The sequence below is a fragment of the Coregonus clupeaformis genome, chromosome 7 (assembly GCF_020615455.1).
Source record: "Coregonus clupeaformis isolate EN_2021a chromosome 7, ASM2061545v1, whole genome shotgun sequence".
Lineage (NCBI taxonomy): Eukaryota > Metazoa > Chordata > Actinopteri > Salmoniformes > Salmonidae > Coregonus > Coregonus clupeaformis.
Window position 1 is genome coordinate 3,479,807 of NC_059198.1, and position 12,780 is coordinate 3,492,586.

At 44.9% G+C, this 12,780-nt stretch overlaps 1 protein-coding gene across 1 annotated transcript in view; it reads left to right on the forward strand.

The window, feature by feature from the left end:
- LOC121568786 (TBC1 domain family member 16-like) overlaps positions 1 to 10,714 on the forward strand; it is a 28,411-nt gene extending 17,697 nt beyond the window's left edge. Inside the window, exons 7-14 of the mRNA XM_041879211.2 lie at positions 281 to 428; positions 668 to 832; positions 1,175 to 1,323; positions 4,141 to 4,275; positions 5,857 to 6,043; positions 6,367 to 6,546; positions 6,862 to 7,008; positions 7,816 to 10,714. Coding sequence (XP_041735145.2) covers positions 281 to 428; positions 668 to 832; positions 1,175 to 1,323; positions 4,141 to 4,275; positions 5,857 to 6,043; positions 6,367 to 6,546; positions 6,862 to 7,008; positions 7,816 to 8,100 — 1,396 coding nt within the window. The 3' untranslated portion in view covers positions 8,101 to 10,714. The remainder of the gene's footprint in view (positions 1 to 280; positions 429 to 667; positions 833 to 1,174; positions 1,324 to 4,140; positions 4,276 to 5,856; positions 6,044 to 6,366; positions 6,547 to 6,861; positions 7,009 to 7,815) is intronic.
- The last annotated feature ends 2,066 nt before the right edge of the window (positions 10,715 to 12,780 follow it).

Sequence of the window (12,780 nt, forward strand, 5' to 3'; positions counted from 1 at the left end):
ACAGTTGTGTTGTTTTGCCTGTGAGGGTAAAGGGGAAGATTATCAATGAGTCCAACTCAAACGATTACAAAAATTAAGAAGTCGCTTCAAAAAGTAGGCCTATATGTATGTAGAAAAGTACTGTATTTGACAATCCAGGAAATTCCCCTGAAATTCTTCTCCAACTGAGAGTTTGCTGTATATGTTATAAGCCATGTTTGAGCAGTGCAGGAATAATGTATGTGTATTTCTTTCAGCCAGTGTTTCTGTATGTTTGACATACGGTATGTTGTGATTCCAGTGATGAGGCGTGTAACAGTGGTCAGCTGGTGATCGCCAGCAGGGAGAGCCAGTATAAGGTCCTCCACTTCCACCACACAGGTCTGGACAAGCTGGCTGAGGTCTTCCAACAGTGGAAGTGCTGCAGAGAGACCCAGCTCAAAGACCAGGTGAGACATGGTAGCATTGTGGCTAGATACCATCTTACTTCGGCGTTATTATTGTGGCTAGATATGTTATTTCAGTGTTAGCATAATGGCTAGTTCTTTGATATATCTCTTTCTCTCTCTGCCCCCCACCCATCTCTCTTGCTCTCTCTTTCTCTCTCTGCCCCCTACCCATCTCTCTCACTCTCTCTCCGCCCCCCACCCATCAATCTCGCTCTCTCTCTCCTCCCTCTCTTTTCCAGGTAGTGGATGAGAAGTCATGTATGCAGTTCTCCATCCGGAGGCCCACCCTGCCGTCCGCTGAGACCCACCCAGAGGAACGTCTGTACCGCCGCCTGGACGTCACCACCTGGCTCCGACACCTCAACCACAACGGACAGGTGGAGGAGGAGTACAAGCTACGCAAGGTGAGTGTGTAGCTGTGATAAGACCTTGGAAGACTGACCGAGTCAGTGGGCAGCTTCAGATACACAGCAGATGTGGAACGGTCATTGTTCAAATCACCAGTTATGTGTGTGTGTATGTGTGTGTACAGATATCTTAAATTAAAATAACTTGGGGCTGATTTCCTGGTATTTTTACAGTCTTATGTCCAACAATGAAAATGACAAAAAAATAAAACCACCAGCGGGCCAAATTCGTCCCTGGGCCGCCAGTTGGGGAACCCTGGTGTAGTTACTGTAGCTAACATTGTTAAATTCTAGACTTCTACTACCCAGGCTGATCATGTCCTCTCTTTCCCCCCTCAGGCCATCTTCTTTGGGGGCGTCGACCCATCCATCCGCGGGGAGGTGTGGCCCTTCTTACTGCACTACTACAGCTGTGACTCCTCCTCCCAGGAGAGAGAGGCCTGGAGACAGCAGAAACGCTCAGAGTACCACGACATCCAGCAGAGGAGGTAGGTGGCTGTGGGGTGCAAACAGGATGTTTCTGGGTTTACTATAACTAATGTCTCTCCATCCAGGGGAGCTGCACTGCTACTGACCGTGTGTGTGTGTGTGTGTGTGTGTCTGTGTGTGTGGGGGGGCAGAAGAAAAATGTCAGTTCTAACCATAATAAAGTTGTATTGTATTTCTATTCCATGTAAGAAGGACATTCATAACACTGGAACATATGTGGTTTATTTATCCAAAGGAATAAGGTGGCACCAAGCCATATCCTGCTAACTATTAACACACACACACACACACTTTGCAAATGGAGCAATCAATAGGCACACTTACAGAACGTGTTATGGGAGTGCTGGATGTAAATTAACAGGCCTGTTGGGAAACAACATGTAAACGCTGATCAAATCATATTCTACAGCTCGATACACACGCACGCATCACACACCACACATCACACACCACACACCACACACCACACACCACACACCAACACACCACACACCATGCATCACACACCACACACCAACACACCACACATCATGCACCACACATCACGCACCATGCACCACACACCAACACACCACACATCATGCACCACACATCACACACCACACACCACACATCACACACCATGCACCACACACCAACACACCACACATCATGCACCACACATCACACACACACCACACATCACACATCACACACCACACACCACACACCACACACCACACACCACACACCACACATCACACACCACACACCACACACCACACATCACACACCACACATCACACAACACACACCACACACCACACATCACACACACCACACACCACACATCACACACCACACACCAACACACCACACATCATGCACCACACACCAACACACCACACACCAACACACCAACACACCACACACCACACCACACCAACACACCACACATCATGCACCACACACCAACACACCACACATCACACACCACACACGCTCACACACTAAAAGAGAGTAAAGGGTGCAACTAGTCAGAGTTTACATTAACCTCCCAGCGTTACCTGTCTGTGTGTCTGTCCCTAATCTTCTTTATTTTTCCAAAACGTTCAATTGTTTTATTTTTGTCATTTAACAGATGTCTTATCTAGAGCACCTTACAGGAGCAATTAGGGCTAAGTGCCTTGCTCAAGGGCACATTGGCACAAGTATCCGAAAGCGACCTTTCGGATACTTGGCTGTACGCTCTTACCCACTAGGCTACCTAAGCCTCCACACAGTGTGCATGTGTGCACGAGTGCACAGAATTAATATGATAATTGGCCAGTCTTCAGCGGTATGGCATATTAACCTTTTGAATACATCAGAAGACCTAATCCAAACCAGTCAATTAGATGCTCTATTCCTCCTGTGATGTGGCTGTTAGAAAAACACTTGACTGAGCCTCCAGGGGCCACTGGCTCATCATTAAGACCCTGGAACTACAGTCTCTGCCTTATAGAGGTGGTGGCACTGGTAACACTTTCCTTAAAGCCTGCAGATATAATGCATTATGATGCAGGTATAATAACTTTTATAAACTGGGTGGGTCGAGCCCTGAATGCTGATTGGCTGACAGCCGTGGTATATCAGACCGTATACCACGGGCATGACAAAACATTTATTTTTACTGCTCTAATTATGTTGGTAACCAGTTTATAATAGCAATAAGGCACCTCGGGGGTTTGTGATATATGGCCAATATACCACGGCTAAGGGCTGGGTCCAGTCACTACGCGTTTCGTCGTGCATAAGAACAGCCCTTAGCCGTGGTATATTGACCATATACCACACCTCCTCGGGCCTTATTGCTTAAATAAGACTTATCATGAACATGTATGACATCCTTAGAATCATCTCTTTGTGATCCTGACTAAAGACCAGCCCCTGTTAATTAAATCAATTAGTTATATATGGAAATGTAACATTAGATTATTTATATTTTGTTTCAGATGGTCATAAGTTACATTTTGAAGAATCAATTATTGCTTGTTTGATGTTCTGTTCTGTGCTGTAGCCAGTACTGTTGAAGATGTTAAAAATGGAGGATCCTGCTTGAGAGGAGAGGAATGTCCAAATACACCTGTTCTGAACAAACACTGGAGGAGAAGAGGGTTGTGGCGAGTTGATTCAGTTTACTCGTCTATTTTCTAGAAGGTCTGATGTCTTTGTGGTCTTACATGCTAATGTTAATGTTGAGTTACATGACTAGGGGATTCTGGTAGCAGGACCAGGTACAGCTGATGACTGTTCTCCAGAAAGGAAGAAGAGCGAGAGGGTGAGGCATGGAGGTAGAGAGGGAACAAGGGACTGGGAGAGAGGGAACGAGGGACTGGGAGAGAGGGAACAAGGGACTGGGAGAGAGAAGGAGTGAGAGGGAGGAGACGCCGAGGGAGAGGCAGACACAAACACAGCCCCAGAAAGTAAACAGTTGCGTGAAGTTGCATCACGCCTGGTGTTATTGTTCCTGGCGGGGCTCAATGGAAAACAAATAGTGTTAATTAAATCCCCTCTGCTCTGCTCGTTAGGGTAGGGGTCAGGTCCTCACTGTTCAGGTTCGCAGCCAGAGGGTGATGGGAGGGGGTTAGGGTTAGATCATAGGTTGTTTAAGTGGTTTCAAGTGCCTCAACATCCTCACCCTACCCTTGTCCTGACATCCTATCAAGGGTTCAATTAAAAGTAACTTTTTGAAGTTGCGGAACTGCCCTCAAGTTTGGTTGACATTAGTGCATAGCCCCAGTATTTAACCCAGTTTAAAACCGCTTCCTCCCTGTGTCTGTCCCTGCCATCCCCAGGTTATCTATGAGTCCAGAGGAGCACAGTGACTTCTGGAGGAAGGTTCAGTTCACCGTGGATAAGGACGTGGTGAGAACAGACCGCAGCAACCACTTCTTCAGGGGAGAGAACAACCCCAATGTGGAGATCATGAGGTGAGGACAGCTGGCTCTCTGTCTGGGTCTCTCCCTCTTTCGTTCCCTATTCTCTTACTCTCTCTTCTCTCTGCTCTTTCAATCTTACACCTTCTATCCCCTGCCACTCCTCTTTCTCTCTTTCCTCTCATCTCTATCTCTGTCACTCTTTATTCTATATTTCACTCTCTCCTCTCTTCCCTCTCTTTCTCACTCTCCTCTCCTCCATTTCTTCCTCACCTTTTCAATTCCTCATCATCTTTCCTATCCCATAGTCCAGTGCACAGGAGGTAATATTCTACATGAATATCATATTGTGAACCCTGGGGGAAGCTAGCTAATGACTTTCATGCTTTATTGACTCCCACTAAGCTCTTAGTACACTACTTCTGATGCATACTTACAGCTAATAGCTTCCTAAATGAGGCTCTAAAGGTTTTGAAACCAGGCTGTTTGTTAAGTGACTCATGGCTGGATCTCAGTTTTGGTCAAAGTAACTGGGTCAAGTAGAGTAGTGGTGGGAGAGGTTAGAACTCTCATGTATTATTATGGCCTAATATTATCTCACCACTTTTCATATTTGTTTTATTCATTCGCTTACTCTAAGTTCTAATGCCATAGTGTTAATTAGCTTTAAGTTCCTTGGTGTCCACATCACTAAGGAATGATCATGGTCAACACACTCCAACACAGTCGTGAAAGCACGATAACGCCTCTTCCCCCTCAGGAGGCTGAAAAGATTTGGCATGGACCCTCAGATCATTATAAAGTTCTACAGCTGCACCATTGAGAGCATCTTGACTGGCTGCATCACCGCCTGGTATGGCAACTGCTTGGCATCCGACCGCAAGGCGCTACAGAGGGTAGTGTGTACGGCCCAGTACATCACTGGGGCCGAGCTTCCTGCCATCCAGGACCTCTATACCAGGCGGTGTCCAAGGAAGGCCCTAAAAATTGTCAGACTCCAGCCACCCAAGTTATAGACTGTTCTCTCTGCTACCGCACGGCAAGTGGTACCGATGCACCAAGTCTGGAAACAACATGACCCTGAACAGCTTCTACCCCCAAGCCATAAGACTGCTAAATAGTTAGTCCGGGTAGCCATTGGTTAACTATTTAACTATCTGCATTGACCCTTTATGCACTAATTATTTTGACTCATCACATACGCTGCTGCTACTGTTTATTATCTCTCCTGTTTCCTAGTCACTTTATTCCTAGTTATATGTACATATCCTACCTCAATTACCTCTTAGCCCTGTACATTGACTTGGTACTGGTACACCATGTATATAGCCAAGTTATCGTTACTCATTGTATATTTATTCCTTGAGTTATTATTTCTCGATTTTTCTCTCTGCATTGTTGGGGTTAGAAGTAAACATTTCACTGTTGGTCTACACCTGTTGTTTACGAAGCATGTGAAAAATACAATTTGATTTGATCTAATTGATTGTTTTAACGACAGTGTCTAAACATCTATATGATCTGTTGGTTAGTGTGATGGGTTAGTAAGACTTTGTATGTAGGACTTAGTATGAGGTAATATGTATGACTTGATATCTTGATATTGTCTGTGGTGGTGTTCCTCCCTTCCTCCAGGTGTGTGCTGCTGAACTACGCAGTGTTCAACCCAGAGATGGGCTACTGCCAGGGCATGTCTGACCTGGTGGCTCCCCTGCTGACCGAGGTGCAGGACGAGAGCGACACGTTCTGGTGCTTCGTAGGCCTGATGGAGAACACCATCTTCATCAGCTCTCCCCGCGACGAGGACATGGAGAGACAACTGGTAACTCTCTCACTTTATTACACACACTCTGTCTTTCTCTCTCTCTCTCTCTCTCTCTCTCTCTCTCTCTCTCTCTCTCTCTCTCTCTCTCTCTCTCACTTTATTACACACACACTATCTTTCTCTCTTTCTCTCTCTCTCTCTATCTTTCTCTCTCTCTCTCTCTCTCTCTCTCTCTCACACATACACTCTTCTCTCTCTCTCTCTCTCTCTCTCTCTCTCTCTCTCTCTCTCTCTCTCTCTCTCTTACACACACACTCTTCTCTCTCTCTTTCTCTCTCTCTCTCTCTCTACCATCTAACCATCTCTCTCCCCTGTTCCAGATGTACCTGAGGGAGCTGTTGCGTCTGATGCTGCCCCGGTTCCACCAGCACCTGACCCAGCTGGGGGAGGATGGGCTACAGCTGCTGTTCTGTCACCGCTGGATCCTACTCTGTTTCAAACGGGAGTTCCCCGACACAGAGGCCCTGCGCATGTGGGAGGCCTGCTGGGCACACTACCAGGTACACAACTTTACATCAGCATACGCACAGCAACATCATCATGTTGTACATGGGATTGGTTTACACAGAGCAATATCAAACACAACATTGGCATACATACACCAATGTCAAACAATGTGTGTAATAATATGTATTAACAACTGTGTGTAACAATGTTAGGAGTTTATAGCCGGGTATAGGTATAACCATACAACCCACTAGTTATGGAGATTAGAGTTGGATGTAGACACAACCACACACAACCACTGTACTGTAGGCAGGCTCTCAACAGTTAAGTGTAAATGTACTTTGTCATTAACACTATCACTCCCTCAGACGGACTACTTCCATCTGTTCGTGTGTGTGGCCATCATCGTGCTGTACGGCGATGACGTGACGGAGCAGCAGTTAGCCACTGACCAGATGTTGCTCCACTTCAGCAACCTCTCCATGCACATGAACGGGGAGCTGGTGCTGCGCAAGGTAACGCTAGCAGTTAGCCTTTAGCATGACGATGCGCTACTCCATGCCACTTTACCTCATGCTATGCTAGCATTTTATGCAACACTAGCATTTTACCCTCTAGTTAGCATACTATGGTTGTTGTTTACTTCTTAACTCATCCCCTCAGTGTACACTCATCGACTGTGCAGAATGGATTTAAAAGGAATGGAGTTTGTGATACAACAAAGCATAATAGTCCTTGTTGCTTGCTACCCAGCCCTCAAGGAGCCTTGAAATACTTGGTGTGATCCTGCCGTGTTGAGGATTTATGAGTCATGGCCGGTAGTGTGTCTCTGTCTTCTCCTCATGTTTATGGATGCCATGTTAGTACTGCTGCTGCAGCAAGAGCACATTTTAGCATGCAGGTGTCATGACTGTTTTAGAACCCCTATCAGATTTGATATGTCTGTGTCTGTGAACAGCTCAGCCCTTTTTAGTTTAAATTAAATCATGTTAATTGATTTTGGCTGTGTTAGATTATGTTCTTCCACATCTGAAGGAGCTATTGATTTTGTCAAATGCTATTCAAATCTACATGATACTAAGTGTGATCCTGTTAGCTGTTTTGCAAGTCTTGAGGTATAGCTTCTATTTCCTCCTTTGTACGCGTTTTCCTCATGTTTAACCTTTCTCTCATACTCTGCCACTCCCTTCCTCCACTCCCTTGCTCTCTCACATGCTCTCTTTCTTTCTCTCCATTTCTTCTCTCTACTGCTCTCCTTGACCCTCTCTTACGTTCTCTCTCTCTTTCTCTTCCTCTCTCTCACCCACCCTTCCTACTACCAGGCCCGTAGTCTACTCTACCAGTTCCGTCTGTTACGCAGAATCCCGTGCAGCCTCCATGACCTGTGTAAGCTGTGCGGTCCAGGGATGTGGGACAGTCGCTACATCCCGGCCGTGGAGTGTTCCGGGGAGCACCCTGACTCCCAGAGCTGCCCCTATGGAGGCACAGCCATCCCCCAGCCCTCGGCCTCCCCGTCGCCCTCCCCCTCACCCTACCTCACCCCACTCCCCGAGGGCAAGAGAGGCTCTAAGACCAGAGACATCTTCACGTTTCGGAAGCAGTCCTGAGGTGAAATAGGGGGTAGGCGGGAGGGAGACAATGGTGCTAACTGTAACTGTTGAGTAGATCAGGAGCTGCAGTACTGCTTTTCCGCCACTAGGATTTCCGACATACTGTGCTTCTCTCTGACACTTCTCTCCACACTCTCCCCCGTTTCACAATCTCCATCTTAGTAAAGGGATTTTCCACCTGATCCTTTTGTCCAGTGCGACATGGAACACTGCCTTATAAGAATGTATATTTATTTGGAACACTACCACAGAGACTTGGCACTACGGTTCCCATGAAGAAGAAGCTGCTCTGCTATTGGAGGAGATTGGATAATCATCACTCTGTGTTGGACTGTAACCGTTCAGGGTCCACACTGTGGTCTAAGGTTGCTGGACTTGATTTAAGGTGACTCCAAGGGTCAAATACTGACTTGAGGTGTGTTGCGGTTATTTGAACTCCATCGAAAGGTTTTCATGTACTCACAATGGAATGTTTGTGTGAATAATGGAATTATATATTATCTCAGCATATCGCAATCAGGCTGAGGCCTTTTAACACTACACACTTATAAACCTCCATCAACCAAGAGCGGCAAGCTGTCATTTCAACTGTCAGTAAGTTGAAATATTGGTACTTTTCAAATAATATATTTTTTCCATTCCCTTCAAAGAGGGAGTGTGTGTATCTGTGGGTTTGCGATTACAATATTTAGCAATATAGTACGGTTATATCCTTGCATGAACAATCCTTTAAGTATAGAGGGCACAACCTGTTTAGCGAATAACACAGAAGCCCAAAACAGAGGTATATAACAAACTTCCCACAACAGGTTTTCTACAAACATCCTTATCAGATTCCTGTTCAGAAACCTGCTCATGTATTCTCACATTATCAGATGACACTGCCTGTCAGGCAGAAAGAAGGTGGTATTTCATTTATCTTTGATAAGAGAGGGTATGAATAAATATGGCATCTATCAAAGCAATAGGGACTGAAAAATAAAAGTTAGACTAGATGTAGAGGATATGAGTTTGTGAAAAATATGGGGTGATGGTTGTGGATATCACAACATTAACAGCCAAAGAGTGTACAATTTGGTCAGTTAGCTACATATTGAATACGACGCAGGATATTAGACAATGTGTACGTTTTTTTACTTTAAGTTTGTTTTTGTTAAATCATTTCAGACAGGGCGGTTGTGTAAAAGCTCAAGTGTTGTTATTCATATCTAGAAACACTTTGACCTCCACCTTGACCAAGTGAAAGAACACCACCATTGTTGTCACTGCACTATACAATATTATAATTCATTTGATTTGTACAGCACAGCTTCAATCAAATACAGTGAAATATCAAGGTTCTTCACCTGCACCAACCAAGTGAATTTGTCCATATGAATGTATCCACTTTGTTGCTTTCTATTCTCTTGACTGTTTATTTCACGTGTGTTGTGTGTGTGTGTGTGTGTGTGTGTGTGTGTGTGTGTGTGTGTGAAACGGCAGTGACCTCCCAACATCTGGTAATGAGTTGGGGAGCAGCCCCCAAAAGGCCTCCACTGACTGATCTCCTCAATTACAAAACACATCAGCACAGAGAGAAAGAAAGGGGGAGAGAGGGCGAAAGAAAACCAACCAAAGGAATGGCAGCTCTGTACCTGACCTGGGTACAAATACTATTTGAAATAATTTAAAATACTTTATTTGTGCTGGATTGAACTTGCCTGGCTGAATAATGGACCAATAGAGTATTCCCAAAAGGCAGGCAGGAAGGCAAGCGCAAACGCTTAAAAGTATTTGAAAGATTTTAATTATTTTATTTTAATTTATTTCCCAAGTTCTCTGGGCCTGTTTCCTGTAATCTGTGAGTTGTCACGGTGGCGAGGGTACCGGGGGGAGAGTTTAAGTGCCACTCCTGGGGGGAAAACATCTTGAAATTGCCACTAAAAGGTAACATTAGGATCTCCAAGCTGCTTCCCCTCTCTCTCCCGCTCAACATGCAGTCACTGTAAATGACATGCATTACTGGCCCCTGTGTCCATTAGTCATCTGTGGCTGCTGCTTGCTGAAAAAGCCTGGAGAATTTAGAAGATTGGGCCAACCACTTTATAAAGGGCTAACCGATGGATGGTAACGTGGTTTGGAAAATAATTGGGTGGCAAGGCGGCGGGGGCTTTGTGTGTGTGTGTGTTTATTTGCTTGCTTACTTCGATTCTCCATCTCTTTCCATGGACTGCTTAACTCACATGTTGAAACTGTTTCTGCACATGTGAGTCACTGTAACATGTCATTGGGTTTAGCACTATTTAACAAATGATTGTGACTGCGAGTTATCACTGAATGTACAGTTCTATAAGGTTCTATAATAATACACAGGCCACTGATAAGAGGACCTACTGTGGTCCTATGCTGTAGTGTAGCCGACACATACAAGACTGGCTTTCACATGCTGGAGGGCCGTGGTGAAGGCCGAAACGTTGGTGATTTGAAATAAATGGCATAAATGGAACTTAATTTATTTTTCACACACTTTTCTCTCTGCATTCTGACCTTGAACTTAAGCATGAGGAAACGCATGTGCCAGCCAGCTATTCATTTGGGGTGGAGATCACAGAAATTGAGGTCTGGCAGAGGTATGTCTACAGATACAGTGCATTCGGAAAGTATTCAGACCCCTGGACTTTTTTCCACATTTTGTTAAGTTACAGCATTATTCTAAAATGGATTAAATAATAAAAATGTCCTCGTCAATCTATACACAATACCCCATAATGACAAAGCGAAAACAGGTTTTTAGAAAATGTTGCACATTTATAAAAAATTACAAACAGAAATACCTTATTTACATAAGTATTCAGACCCTTTGCTTTGAGATTTGAAATTGAGCTCAGGCGCATCCTGTTTCCATTGATCATCCTTGAGATCTTTCTACAACTTGATTGGAGTCCACCTGTGATAAATTCAATTGATTGGACATGATTTGGAAAGGCACACACCTGTCTATATAAGGTCCCACAGTTGACCAGTACATGTCAGAGCAAAAACCAAGCCATGAGGTCGGAGGAATTGTCCTCAGAGCTCCGAGACAGGATTGTGTCAAGGCACAGATCTGGGGAAGGGTATCAAAAAATGTCTGCAGCATTGAAGGTCCCCAAGAACACAGTGGCCTCCATCATTCTTAAATGGAAGAAGTTTGGAACCACCAAGACTCTTCCTAGAGCTGGCCGCCCGGCCAAACTGAGCAATCGGGGGAGAAGTCCTTGGTCAGGGAGGTGACCAAGAACCAGATGGTCACTCTGACAGAGCTCAAGAGTTCCTCTGTGGAGATGGGAGAACCTTCTAGATGGACAACCATCTGTGCAGCACTCCAACAATCAGGCCTTTATGGTAGAGTGGCCAGACAGAAGCCACTCCTCAGTAAAAGGCACATGACAGCCTGCTTGGAGTTTGCCAAAAGGCACCTAAAGAACTCTCAGACCATGAGAAACAAGATTATCTGGTCTGATGAAAACAAGATTGAACTCTTTGGCCTGAATGCCAAGCATTACGTCTGAAGGAAACCTGGCACCATCCCTACAGGGAAGCATGGCGGTGGCAACATCATGCTGTGTGGATGTTTTTCAGTGACAGGGACTGGGAGACTAGTCAGGATCGAGGGAAAGATGAACGGAGCAAAGTACAGAGATCCTTGATGAAAACCTGCTCCAGAGTGCTCAGGACCTCAGCCTGGGGCGAAGGTTCACCTTCCAACAGGACAATGACCCTAAGCACACAACCAAGACAACGTAGGAGTGGCTTCAGGACAAGTTTCTGAATGTCCTTGAGTAGCCCAGCCAGAGCCCGGACCTGAACCTGATCAATCATCTCTGGAGAGACCTGAAATTAGCTGTGCAGCGACGCTCCCCATCCAACCTGACAAAGCTTGAGAGGATCTGCAGAGAAGAATGGGAGAATCTCCCCAAATACAGGTGTGCCAAGCTTGTAGCGTCAAACCCAAGAAGACTCAAGGCTGTAATCGCTGCCAAATGTGCTTCAACAAAGTACTGAGTAAAGGGTCTGAATACTTATGTAAATGTCATATGTTTTTTTTTTTTTTTTTGCTTTGTCATTATGGGGTATTGTGTGTAGATTGATGAAGGGGGAAAAAAACAATTTAATCAATTTTATAATAAGGCTATAAACTAACAAAAAGTGGAAAAGGTCCAGGGGTCTGAATACTTTCTGAATGCACTGTACACAATCTAATCTGGAATGGTTGTTTGCTGTAGCTTCTCATTATGGTTGGAGGACTGTAACACGTGCTGGAGTCTTAAACTGCCTTCCATCAACATCTGTTAAGATGGCATCAGAATGATCTTCAGGTGGCCTTGTCTTGGAGAGCAACAGGAACGCTCAAACCAGAGTTGCCAGATTTGCCTAAAATCCCCCGGTCTCTGCTCTTTCCCCATGTTGGATTGATTGCAGCCTTATAAGAAGATGATCTCTGTCTGTCTGTTGAGTTTAAGATTACACTACAACTCTATGACGTATTTATCATAGTTCATCATTTGGATGGGAGAGGTCGCTGAAACTAGCCAACAAGAATTTGATAGCAATGTTTTATGACATTTAGAAAGAAAGATTGAGGGAAAAACATTTTGACATGATTTCAAAATGTGATAATGTTCATTGCAGTTGGCTGATGCTGCAGGCCTATTGGCT